General features: G+C 39.6%; 1 protein-coding gene across 4 annotated transcripts in view; it reads left to right on the top strand.

The window, feature by feature from the left end:
- The window catches only part of LOC116693629 (alpha-1,3-mannosyl-glycoprotein 4-beta-N-acetylglucosaminyltransferase C), a 45164-nt gene extending 31782 nt beyond the window's left edge, over positions 1 to 13382 (top strand). For all 4 annotated transcript variants that reach the window (XM_032522716.1, XM_032522715.1, XM_032522714.1 and 1 more), the window contains 3 exons: positions 11411 to 11544; positions 11828 to 11975; positions 12046 to 13382. In XM_032522716.1, coding sequence (XP_032378607.1) covers positions 11411 to 11544; positions 11828 to 11975; positions 12046 to 13211 — 1448 coding nt within the window. In that variant the 3' untranslated portion in view covers positions 13212 to 13382. The remainder of the gene's footprint in view (positions 1 to 11410; positions 11545 to 11827; positions 11976 to 12045) is intronic.
- Positions 13383 to 13858: the final 476 nt, after the last annotated feature.

The following is a 13858-nucleotide window of genomic DNA, read 5'->3' as shown; positions in this document are numbered from 1 at the left end:
CCAGCCATTTTCATATTATACCAACAATTGCAGCATCCTGAGCCTTTTTGGTAAGTTTACAAGGAAAACTCAGCCCAGAGAAGTTTTATCCCCAAAACAAGTTTTTAACTTTTTTTCCTGCAAGTCTCTCGCAACTTCATTGCAACAGAAATACTTGTATTGCAATTCAAAAAAGGCTGTGAAATCCTTGAGGGAGTGTTTTGACAGAGGTCAGATTGCACATGTAGGCAGACCAACATGGGGGAAGTTGCAGTAGTGTAGATGCAAGATGACAAGAGATTGGACCAAAACCTGTAATGTGTTGCCTCTGGTTGAGAAATAGACGCATTCTCCTGATGTGGAGCATGAATCTGCAGATCTGGGTTGTTGAAGCAATGTTGACAAGGAAGGACAGCTGGCCATCCAGTGTCAAACTCAGACGTCACAGATTGCTTAAAGGACCATACCAATGTGTTTACAACTTTAAGCTCCTTAACTATAAATCATGTAGTCTTTTTGATTGTCATATTTGATTCCACACAAACAGGTTTGGATTTTTGTTGTATTTTTTTGACCACCACTGGTTTCTATGTACTGATTTCAATTAATTTCCATGTGTAGAGAAAAACAAGAGCTGTGTAATCGCAACTAACATCATTCTACAAATCTACAAATCTCTTGATTTATCTCAATTATTGCCGGTGATTAGGTGACAATTGATTTGCAGAAAGGTCTGCACTGTATTACCTCATAAGAAGAATGTAACATATATAATGCTGACTTCATTTTTTAAGAATCTGCTAATTGATTTTCACTGAAAGAAAATATGCTCAAATGTTTGCAGTTTCAAAAAAAACTTAAATTAAAGTACTCTTCCCTTTTAATGATAACTGACTTCAAGACATTTTTTAACATTTTACATTGGAACAAGATCAGATTCTCCCCTAGAGACTTGCGTACTTCTTTAAATGAGACATATTTGCCATTTTTTAAACCACCTCAATCTGTTTTTTTCCAATCTGTGGGATGTTTAGGGAAAATTGGTTTCTTCTGTGAAACTTTGCTAAGTTTATTTTTGTACTTTGTACTTCCATTTTGCTGAAAGATCCCCTTTGCTCATCATTACTTTTGAAAAATGATTTTGTTTTTGTTCCTTTATACCTACCTGCTCATGCTCAATACAAAAAGGTGTAAATGATTTGTAGAAAATTGGCTAAAATTTGCAAAACCATTTCTTTTTGAAGAACTTTTTGCAACAAATACAAAAGGCTGCATCAACTTCAATCCCCTCTTTGCTGAGAGCGTAGCATCAGCTCTGCAAGCCCACAACCAAACATGCAGCATGGGTGCATGAATATTTGACAGAGCTCTTGCGGCCGTGCCTGTTCCCATGCATTTTTAATGGGGTCTGCCCCTGTTGTCCAACAGCAGGAAGAGGGTAACTGCTGGAGTCTGAGAAACTAGCTGGCCCCCTCCACCTTGATGAATAAGTAAACACATTGAACCAGGCAAAGATGCAGTCGGTAAAACTCAGAGCTTGAAGCAAACATATATGCTTTCTTCAGGAAGAAATGCTGTTTACCCGCTAATGATTCTGCCTCCCGCTCCCTCTGAACTCCATTAACATTTTCCTCTGAGTCTGGATCCGTGCATCCACTTTAATTCTGAAAGGGAGATTGCATTTCAGTGCCTCAATCAAACTCACAACAGCCGTTATTAAGGTACATATACATAATCTTACCTCAGCCTTGACATTTGGCTGTAAGTCTTTTACCTGAAATGATTTTTTACATTAAGCATTTTTGTTTAAAGACCCTGAAAACCGGCTGTCTTATTCAGTAACAGAGAAACAAAGTATTATAGGGTATGCCAAGTTAAAAAGTATTACAAGGCTATGCCAAGTTACATCAATACAATGGCTATTTTGCTTGAGATATTTCTGTATTTGTGTTTACCCTGATTCTGTAGTTCCCTTAGCTCTACAGAGCTTTAAATCATCTTTCATCTCATTGTTTTCGTTTCACAGCGCAATGCCATTTACAGCTACAGCAGGAAAGTCTGATAAAAGCATCCTGACGAGCAGCAAACAGCAGACAGACGAAGTTAGCAACTAGCTAATTGTGACAAAAGTGTCATGTTTAATGAAAACATGCCAGAACTTCAATTTCATAATATATCCAAAACAAGTGTTCCAGTCAAATCAAATCATAGTTAAAGCCATTTAGCTAACTCACATTATTCAGTGTTCCATAAATCGTTTGTTCAGTCAAATTGTCTTCACATTTATTGACAGATATAATCAAACATTGGAAACATCCTCCAATTAAAATTAAGACTCAAGGTTAAAGATGTGTTGCATTAGTTGATTTGAATAATTGTTACATTCAGTTAATGATTTGTGGTAAAAGTTCATTTAATTAAAATCTGTGAAAAACATTTGAACAAACAATGCCAACACGTTCTCATTAGTGAAACTTCATTAATAGTTTTCCTGCTGCCTGTTTTCCTGCCACACCCACATCTCTGACACACATGCAAACAAACACTCAGCAGGGTCTGTGTTGCTTCATACACTGCCTGGATGTCAGCAGGCAAAAAAACAATAGTGTTTACCAAATGGCTCTGTTGTTCGACACACAGGCTTTTCAAATAGCATCTCATTAGAGGTACTGAGTAGCCATTTTGGAAGAGAGTAATTGCATTTTTTGAAAGCATTATTATTCTGAGTTGCATATGGATTTGCCGTGACCATAACAGCTCTACATATTCATGTTACTTGTTACAGGAAGCTTAGAAACGATGGGGAAATGAGCCAAAAGCAGAGCTGTGTTAGTGTGCAGATTAACGCTGAATTTTAAACACAAGCTTTTCTGCACTGTGATGTAAAAACCGGCTCAGTGTGTTTCCTGCTAAATTAATGAAATTAATTAATTACAAGTTCATTCTTGACCCTGAAAACAGCAGTTCAGAAAACAGTTGGACCACAAAGTCCATTTAGTGGCTGTTCTGGGCCTCCTGATTATATCACACAGGCTTCATATAATATGAAGCATCTTCATTTAATGTTGCACCAAAACCAGTTTGTTCTTCGAACAAAATGCTGAAGTTTTGCATCGTGTCTAAATAAGAATAAATCCAATACTGCTTATAAAATACAACTACACTGTAGTTGGTCAGGAACAACACTATGGGCAGAAACATGGTTGCTGCAAGTATGCAAACACAGATAACAACGACTGGCCCAGCTGGCACAAATGGTAACCATCGTCTCTCCTCAAGTGGGCAATACAGAGCTAATCAGAGCGTTTTGATGACCACAGTAGAAAACAAACACGGCGTCTGTGGAGGAACATGTATCTGATTTCTGCACAGAAGGAAGAATAAAAAGAAAACATAGATGATGGGATGTGTGTCTGAAGGTGACTGTAGAGCTACTGCCCTGTATGTTTTAGATATATTTACACTCCTGATTTGGCTGATCTGCTCATTTTTAAGCAGCTTGTCAAGGGCTTGATAATGAACTGATCATTTAGAAGGGAGATACCTAAACATGCAGGGCAGTAGCAGAACTGGAGCCCAAGCTTCAACAAACTGGTTAGCCGTGGTTATTTTGAGCAGAAGTGAAGCCAAACAGAAGGGGTCAGCTTTAAACTCTCTAAAAATTTAAACTCAAACTAGTCTAAACAGTTACGATATATTACCAAAGATCCTCCATACTAAAGATTTTAGCATTTCAAGCAGCGCCAATTGTATGTAACAGTACAGACTTCCTGTCTCTTAAATGGGCGTGGTCTCATTTGAAAGGGTAGTGGACGTCATGTGGATAGATGAAAAGTTATATTTGTATAATATGTTAAAATCTTCTTTTGCTAACGTTAGATAATTCCACAGCTAAAAGACATATTAATCTTTACAGTGATTGGTTTTGTTAGGGCGTCCACAAACGTTAATTGACGTTAGTTTAGCTGTGTTGCCAAATCTCGCGAGAGTTGGGTCCTGAGACAGAAAGAGGTCTCAAAAAAATCTGATTATCTCCTGATGTGTCTGTCTGGAAAAAGGACATTCTTGTGTCAGAATGTTCTGGAGATATGTGGCTAGTGAAAAATTGCTCCAATATTTACTTAGGTGACTGTGGGGCTGAAGATTTGCTTATAATCTGTGTTCAAGTTCACGTCTCCTCTTCTTGCCTCCCTTTGTCGCGTATTAGTCCTTCCCACCATGAGGCCCGTGAGATCATTGGAGGAGAGAGGCAACATGCAAATGTGTTTTAGAGGGATGAGACGTCCTTACCTCCAAAGTGTCACATAAATACTATAGCTGTTTGGGCAGAGTTAGCAACTCTTTCAGCTGCACGGCTGCTCTTGTGTATCCTCGACTATAGCTCCGCGATGATTCCTCTTTGATGCTTGGCCCTCGGTCCTCAGGGACGAAATAAGAGACAGCCTTCACCGAGGAGGGACAGAACAACATCCGGTTCAGCCAAGGACCAAAATGTCGAGGAGCTATCAAATAAGGGGGATGAGATTCAGCCGATGCACTCAGGACCTGCCGCTAGTCTCCTAAAGAGGCGTGGTTGTGGCGAAGCAGATAAGCCACTCTGAGTTGGGGCGTCTCGGTTTTAAACCGTCTCTAATACTACTTAGGGGTGGGAATCACCACAGGCTCCACGATACGATACTATGACAATACTTACTGTGTGTCACAATACGATAATATTGCAATTTCAAACATATTGAGATATTTTGCAGTATATTGCAATTTATTGGTAATTTACAGTTAACTTTTTCTACAGTATCACCCTTACTGACCTCACCAGAAGAGAAAAAAACCTCAACTGTACCGTTTAGTGGACTGAAAGACAATTGATTTTATTATTCTTGTACCAAAAAGTAAAATTCTCATGTGCACTTTATTATTTAGTAAAGGATCGATACTTGCCGTCTATGTATTAAGACAGTATTGCAACGGAAAATATAGCAATACTATGTTGTATTGATTTTTTACCCTCACGCCTTAAACTGCTGCTGCATTAAACCTTTTTAGATTATCAAGACCATTTTTCTTTTTCTTTTTCTTATTCAGACATCAGTAATCGATGATCACAGTAGCCTACTCGTGATTAAAGGAGTCTTCGGCTCTAAGCAGACTCAACTCTCTGCTTCTGAAGCAGGGCACTTGTGTGCAGGAGGCCTGCAGTACATGTAAATTGCATCTGGAGTATATTTACCTTTCAGGTTAAAGACGAACATGAAAGGCTTTTTCAGCCCCAAAGGCGGTGACTGTAATGAGGATGGGCTCTCCTCAGCAGTCAGTGCTTTGACCCACATTAGCTCTCTGCCCGAGGCGCTCTGAGGCAGGATGGAGATGGAGAATAATAGCTGGGTGTAGTGTCCAAGACATGCATTACATGTGTAAAAGTGTATTCACAGAGATCCACAAGGCTGTGTGAAGTTTATAAACTTGAGGAGATTTAAAAAAAAACAAAAAAACATTAAAAGCCTTTGGCACAGATTCCCGAGCACATCATAACGCAGCGACCCTTTTACGATCTGCTCCAAGACATCTTACTGCAGAGGCATAATCATTATTACTGTTGATGCAGTGGGTGCTGAACTTTCAAGAACTGTGAAGGAAAAACACTCATTCAGTCTGCTTTTATTTATTCAAGGTAAAGAAAACCTTCACTTTAATGTCATTTTTTGTGATGACATTTTTTAAATTAAATTTAGACAAACAGATAAGCAAACCCACAAAACATTGGTCTAGATGACAATATACAGAAAAGTACACTACACATACCGAAGAAGGCACAGTGCACCTTTTACTTTGATGTCATTTACATAGCACAACAAGATAAAACGGCAGCACACAAAAACATACCACTAAGAAACATGAGGAATGAAAGTCACAAAAACAAAATTGTAAAAAGAACTCGATGATAGCACAAATAAAGTTATGTATTTGCTTTGAAATGTCAAAAGATACTCCCACATACACTGTCCTGCTGCTGGAAATCCTCAGTAGAGGACCAGATGTGTATTAATCTGCAGCTGAAAATAGCCCCCAAAGAATGTACCATTTTCTCCTCTTCTTGTTTTCTGAAGACTACAAAGTCAATGTGTTTTAGGAAATTACTGAGCTCTGTCAGAGCAAAATAGGCAGGAAGGTGTTTCACTTTTCCCCCAGGTGTGGAGGTTAGCTTGGCTTGGTAGAGCAGCGTAGATTTCTTGCACAAGGAACCGGACACGTTGGAAGTCTGCCTGCATGATGTTTGCCCAGGTGACCCTGCGCTGCAGTGGACTCTCCCACCGTGTAAAGTTCCCTGCTGCCGGAGACCCACTGCCCCAATCACTCGCTCTTCCTCCACACCTACTCGGATCTCTTCCTGGAGTAGACAGCGTCTCTCCTTTCTGCCTTTCCCACCTGGGTCTTTGGGAAGTAGCCCAACCCCGCTCTGTGATGCCCACCAATGCCTTTTGCCTTAGGCGTGACTCTGCCACTTGCACCGCGTTTGCTGCCCTCCATTTCCTTCCAGTTCTCACCTTGATGCTGGCTGATGACACCTTGCAGTCCCTCAAATCCCTTTTGTGTAAACTAAAAACAGAATGCATCTGATGCTGTCTGTAAAATTGCCACTTGCAAAATACAAAAACTTACACATTTGCACTCAGACATACAGTACATAATATAATAATATTAAATAATATAATAAATCAGGTATAATTACAGCTAATGCTGAAAATATATCTGATTATTTTCTCTAGTTGAACAACATATGGCTAAGCTGTGTTCACATGGCTATCTATACCTATACTGTCTGTATATTTTATTGTATATGTATGTTACAATTGTTTTGGCTCCTCTGCAGGCCTATAAGGCCCTACATAATGTTCTTCAGATTGTTATTCTAAATGTCCAACAATATTATGGAAAGGATCCCCGTAGAGATAGACCTTTTTGTTAAAGAGTAAGATCTTTTGTCTTACCACAGACAGCCCTGAAATTGCTGTTGCCAAACTCACCAGGGTCCAGTTAAATGAAAAATACTTTTTAGAGTGTATAGAGCCAGCATATTTTCACATGTAAATACGATACAATATACTTTAATGTTCCCTTAGGGAAATTTTCGGGAAGTGGTGATTGTTAGAACAGTGGAAAGACGGACCAAGATGGATTTTGGTCATTTTTAGTTTCTGTTGACTTTTAATCAAGTGTGTTTTACGGGGATACAATTACTGTTTATTTAAATTGAGTCTTGTGAGTTTGGTGATTTTGGGGAAGTTTCATGTTGAACAAAAAGGATTATACTTTTTATCTCTTTCCATAATGTTGTCAGACAATTATATAATAAGAAAAATTATATTCTAAGCGTGTCAGTGGCAAAACAAGTCCATTTAGTGGATTTAAATGGAAGGTGTTCTTTGAACGTTACATTGCAGCTTGCTTTGCTGCTGCTGAGTGCAGTCTTGCTTAATATTGGAAACATTAAAAAAATTGTTTTTTCCATCAGTCTCTTAGACACAAAAACATGGAAAATAGGGTCCAGGTTGAAAAATACCTAAGTATCCCTTTAGATTGAGAATGAAAAACATGATGAATTTCTTTGCCGAGCTCACAGCAGAAGAAGCTTGTAAAACATTCACCACATGTTTAACCTAAAGTTCATGTGTGTTCATTGAGTCAATACTGTGTGCCAGCTGTCATATAGATGTATCACTGTGGAGTCTCATGGCGCTGCAGCAACAAGTATCCCATCCATCTTTCTTATTTCTTAATTTATTCAGGGAAGGTTTTTGCTGAGAAAGCAGACAATGTTTCAGCCTTTCATACAGTTACACACTTGGGAGCCTCCCAGTACAACCACCCCAATCTTTTACTGGTGGAGACTTTGCTGCTGCTACTAAAGCAAAATTGGAATTAAGTGCCTTGCCGAAGGGCAACTTGATGCAAGTTGTTGAATTTAAAGCATCACTCATTCATTCTCCACAATGAGACTTTCACAGTTCTAGTTATTGACTCTGAAAGCCTGCAGCAGTAAGCTTGTCTCCTCTAACTGTCAATTTACCAAATTACTACTCAAATCATACGTTTTAGTTGTTTATCTTAATTTAAAGGATGTGTTTCCAATACGAACTGACAGGGATGTTGAAAGAAAATCTACGAATGTGAAGAATTACAACAGCAAAAAGAGGTTGTCCTGCTTTGTTCTTAGCTGTGGTTCGGTCTTTGTTGCATCCTGACAGCTTTTCAATTTTTCAATGTGGGGTTTATTAATGGATGAAAAAAATGTGATATTGGATCATCAAAATCCCCTGGTTACATCTAATGCTAAAGTCTTTAAAGGGGAACTCAACTGGTTAAACATGTGAAGATAAGTTCACTTATCACGAGTAATACTACTCAGCTTGTGAAAACCGCTGTATAATATCCTTTGTGGCTCTTCCCATCAGACTTAGCTTTACTTTGTTTTGGGGGCAAATTAGCAACTGTTAGCATGCTAACACGATAAACAATGACAAACATAGAAAAGGCTGGTGATCATGGCAAACATTAGCATTTTCATTGTGAGTATGTGGCCTTGCTAGCGTTAACATCAAAGCCTCACACAGCCATCTCGGCCCTGGCTGCATCGGTTCTTTTCTTTGATCTGTGGCTCTTTAAAATTCTTGATTTCAACAATATCTGCGGATGGAAACCACAGTAGAGTTACAGTTAGGGAAAGCTGGGTATAAAATAAGTGGTTATGGGAAAAAAAAACATGTTTAAGATATGGTTAGGACTATAGGGACTTGGTTCATTCTATAGAAATGAGCCTGTGCAGTGTTTTTGCTCTTCAGACTGATCCTTTCTGATGCGGTATAAACAGAGCATGTGACTGTTGGCAGTCTTAATGTGCAATTTAAGAGAGTAGAAGCCCCTAATTTAATAAAATTTGCTGCAGCTCTCCAATATCTCAGAACAAGTCTGTACCTATACACATAATTTGCCCGCAAGCTGTTGTTGAAGCCGCTTTGATGTAGACCCTGGAAATATTTGAATCATCCAATTCCCCTTTAATTTTATTTCCTTTAGTTGTCATCCAGGAGATTTACCTGTAAACCAAAAAAAAAACAGGCTTGTGTTAATGTTAAGTACTGCTGTAATTTCCTTTTTTCATTTATATGACAAAAGATTAGTGGACAAGACAAATCTCCTCTCATTCTGTGCTCTGAAGAGACTGTTGTTAATGTGCATCCGTAAAGATAAACCGTCCTACAGGACTTATAACAATCTTTCATGCTGAAACTCATTGGTATTCCTCTCTACCTGTTATTATTTTACTGGCTCTAATCTAAAATGACTTCAGTCGCGGAAATGAGCTCACGGGGCACACACGCTAATAATTTGCTGAGGACAAAAAATAAATAAAAAAATAAACCTGGCGTAGAGAAGCATTTTAAACTAAAGCAAACAGACCCAACAAATGGCGCTTATTTATTCATAGATGTAGCCTCATTTCCATATAAATGTACGTGACCTATGGGAGGCTTGTTTGTTGTTTAGATTTACTTGGAGAAAGCAAACAAAAATCTAATTTCTTAGCAGTATTTTCTCTCGCAGACAAAGAATGTGGCCATTTTTTTGGCCTTGTTAGATATTCTTTCGTCGTCTCGACATCTGATTTTGCAGGCTGCTATCTCAAATAATGGTGTGTGGGTGTGTGTTTAGAGGTAGTGTTTGTGAGAACTTTCATAATATTGACTCACAGCTGTCATTGTGTTTCCACTTACTTTAGCCTCTGCATCTCTCAGGTGGAGCTTTTTCGTGGCAGAAACACAAAATGGCTTACTTCTCTGGCAGATGGTTGATGGGCTTTTTTTTCTCCCCATAATGGAACTTGAGCAATGAATAACAAAATGAATAATAACTTGTTTATTGAGTTATTGGGCCCAGCGGCTACCGCACAGGCCTCTGCCATAATAGTCCCTGTCATTGGGGAGCTCACGGTTTCTCACATCGAAGGCTTCGTTTTTGTGTTACGCAACATCAGAATTGGGGAGGCTGTCGTGGGATCAGTAGTTTCTCAGATGAGGTGCCAAACAGGACAGATAGTGAGCAGGGTAATTCTTTTTTACTTAAAAGACTGTCAACACTATGAATTAATATCCCAGTGAACATGACTGGAGGCATTTGTTTTCTATCAAGAGATGTCACTGGTTTTATTAAGTTTTCAAACAGAATGCTGCTGCGCAAGAACTGAACAGACGACTGATGTTTCCCTCGTGGGCGGTTAGAATAACGACCAAAATGATCCATGATTAGCCATCATTCTGCTTGATCCAATGATACATCTTAAAATCAGCCTGCTGTATCTTTGTGTCAGTGCACTGCACAAATAGGGGGTCTAAAAACAAGATAAAAACACTAAATCTGAGGTAAAAGGTATTCAAAACAAGTGAAATGACCTGTCCATGCAGCAAGATTATTCCACTTGACAAGCTTGCTTGATTTAAGATTATAGTGTAAAGTTGAACACTTAAAATAAGAAATTCACTCTTAAAGATAAAGTATCTAACACTTTTAAATCTAAGTTTTTTTTTTATCTTGGTAAGAACCAAATCATTTGCAGTGTGCTGATGGCCACATCTGTCACGCTGAGCACCTCATCACAACCCAATTAAAGATGAATATCCATCCAGCGTTGTGATTGATACTCCAGAGCTGCGACTGATTCTTTTAATTAAAGCTGTACTAATTGATATTTTAACAATGGATCAAATGAGTGTGTGTAATGTAAAAGGCATGGCTCATAGTGAGAGCTAACATTTGACTCTGCAATACCGTTCTGCTCTGAAGAACGTTTTTGCATCTTTTAGCTCACTGTTTTGGCCCATAACTCTATTGTTTTGGTTCACTCTTACCGCTCTTTAAGCCTCTGAACACCAACATGTGTGTTTTTTTTCAGTTATTCTGGCTGATTAGACCTCTGCTCAGGTTGAAGATGGGCCAAAGCTTAGCTGGGTATTTATCAGGTCACAAATCGTTTCTGCTAATAAAGAATGATGAAGGTGTCATTTGTCCTGCACTAACAGGTGCAAGGAAGCTAACAGGAGACTCAGGAAGATGTCAGTAAATCAGTCTAGACACACCACACATTCCTGGGAAGAGTTCTAATCAGCCAAATTAACAGAAAACACCTGTGTGGGTGTTCAGGGCTTTAAACAACCCTGCTTCCAGCAAGAAAAAAAACCTCTGATAAACCCACCGCACACAATCTGCCCATCATAGACACAGTTAGCGACTACCTGGTGAACGTAGTGGAGCAATTAGCAGCTAAAGAAGCAGATATTTGACATATTTGATATTATGAACCTGGGTAATTTTGTTTTGTTGTGTTTTATCTGCATCCATGTTTTGATACCAACTCTGTTTTATCTGTGATTACCTGCAGTGCTCTTGAGGCTCATGTGGAAGTCCATGGACAAGATGAGGTTTTTCAGGAAACGATCCATGTTCCCCTTCCTCGGCTTCCTCATCACCTTCCTCCTCTTCTTCAACCTTTACATGGATGATGGATATGTGCTGGTGAGATTTTGCCCTCTTTGTCAGGTTGATACTTGGTTACCAAAACATTGTGATGATGGTCTTGGAATGCTTATTGTCCAGTCATTACTCTTAGCATTTTTCTTTTACTTAGTGGTGAAGGTAACATTGTTACATTCTTTTACTTAATTCACATTTACAGTGAACGACTTTTACTTTTAACAGAGTATTTTTACAGTGTGGTATTTGTATTTTTACTCAAGTACAGGATCTGAATACTTCTTCCGCCACTGAATCAGTGTGTTCTTGTTCTTTTCAATTTTAGGAGGCTGAAAAAAGACAGCTGGGAGACCCGCTGATGCATCCTGTAAACTCTGAGAGATACATCCACACATTCAGAGATCTCTCTAATTTCTCTGGGACTATTAATGTGACGTATCGCTACCTTGCAGGAATTCCTTTGCCACGCAAAAGTAGGTATTTCCACCCAAGTGATTAGTTTTTGTTCCAGAATGAAGTAACTAAAGTGATTTTTGTTCACAGAGTATCTCACCATTGGTTTGTCGTCTATCAAGAGGAAAAAGGGAAATTATTTACTGGAGACAATCAAATCCATCTTCGATCAGTCCAGTTACGAGGAACTCAAAGAGATTGTGGTTGTGGTGCACCTGGCAGACTTTGACCTGGTCTGGTGTGAGAACCTGGTGCAGGAAATCACCAGGAAGTTTGCCCACCACATCATAGCCGGACGCCTCCTGGTGATCCAGGCACCAGAGGAGTACTATCCGTCTCTGGACGGGCTAAAAAGGAACTACAACGACCCAGAGGACCGGGTCCGTTTCCGCTCCAAGCAGAACGTGGACTACGCTTTCCTCCTCAACTTCTGTACAAACCTCTCTCACTTCTACATGATGTTAGAGGACGACGTGCGCTGCTCCAGGAACTTCCTGACGGCGCTGAAGAAGGTGATCACCTCCAGAGAAGGTTCCTACTGGGTGATGCTGGAGTTCTCCAAGCTGGGCTACATAGGGAAGCTGTACCACTCCAGAGACCTGCCCCGTCTGGCTCATTTCCTCCTCATGTTCTACCAGGAAATGCCCTGCGACTGGCTCCTCATCCACTTCAGGGGTCTGCTGGCCCAGAAGGACGTGATCCGCTTCAAGCCCTCGCTGTTCCAGCACATGGGCTACTACTCCTCTTACAAAGGAGCAGAGAACAAGCTGAAGGACGACGACTTCGAGGAAGACTCCATAGACATCCCTGACAACCCTCCTGCCAGCCTCTTCACAAACATCAACGTCTTTGAAAACTACGACGCCACCAAGGCTTACAGCACTGTCGATGAATATTTCTGGGGGAAGCCGCCGTGCACGGGAGACTTCTTTGTCATAATCTTTAATAAATCAACTAAAATCAGCAGAATTAAAGTTTTGACGGGCACAGAGGACAGACAAAATGACATTCTACACCACGGAGCTCTGGAAGTCGGACAAAAGTCTGTGGACACTAAACAGGGAAGGCAGTGTACATCCTACATCACGTTAGGAGAGTTTAAAGGCGGAAGCATCGAGGTTAGCAATGTGGATCACAAGATCGGTTTTGACATTGAGTGTGTACGAGTCGTCGTCACTGGCAGCCAGAAAGAATGGCTCATCATAAGAACTATCAGTTTATGGACCACACAACCCGTGAGTCAGTTTAAAAAGTAAGAGAGGAAGTTTTTAAATGTGCCGTTGTAATTTGGGTTGCAAGTTCGTTTTGGACTACTTCTGGGAAATAGGTGTTAAAGGGATTCAAAGCAGTCCATATTTTCTTGGGTTGTTCAGAGATCTTCTGTATGTTTTCAATGTGACCTATTAAAATGACAAATCTGTACAGTATGGAGCCTTTATACATGTTAATTTTCCATAATCTGTATATAAAATTGTTCATACGTGGCTGCTTTCTTGTTTTGTTTTTGTCATAGCACCTTTTAAAAGGGGCATTGCAGAGGATTTAAGCTTAACTCAGTTTTCTTACATTTTTATAACCTGGTAACCGAAGTCTTGAATTACAGTTTTTTTTTATAGCGATCAAAATTGTAAAACAAAGTGAAACAAATGGTATCTGAGTCCAATTCAGTTATTATCAGGACAATTTTACAAAGCCATTCACCCAGACTCAAGTGATAGCTGCCTTTTACACAGTGTCTCTAAGTTTGAAAATGAAAGCGGATGGGAGGATGGTTTCCTACATATTAAATTATACACAGTCTAACAAAAAAAGATATGAAAGGAAGGAACCAAGGAGGAAAGGTTGTAACGGCTCATTAGACGGTCTTCATGTATATTTCTGTCAGGACTTGTGAGCCGCTGAG

This window comes from Etheostoma spectabile, chromosome 8, assembly GCF_008692095.1.
Source record: "Etheostoma spectabile isolate EspeVRDwgs_2016 chromosome 8, UIUC_Espe_1.0, whole genome shotgun sequence".
NCBI classification, from domain to species: domain Eukaryota; kingdom Metazoa; phylum Chordata; class Actinopteri; order Perciformes; family Percidae; genus Etheostoma; species Etheostoma spectabile.
This window is presented reverse-complemented; position numbering and strand designations above follow the sequence as displayed.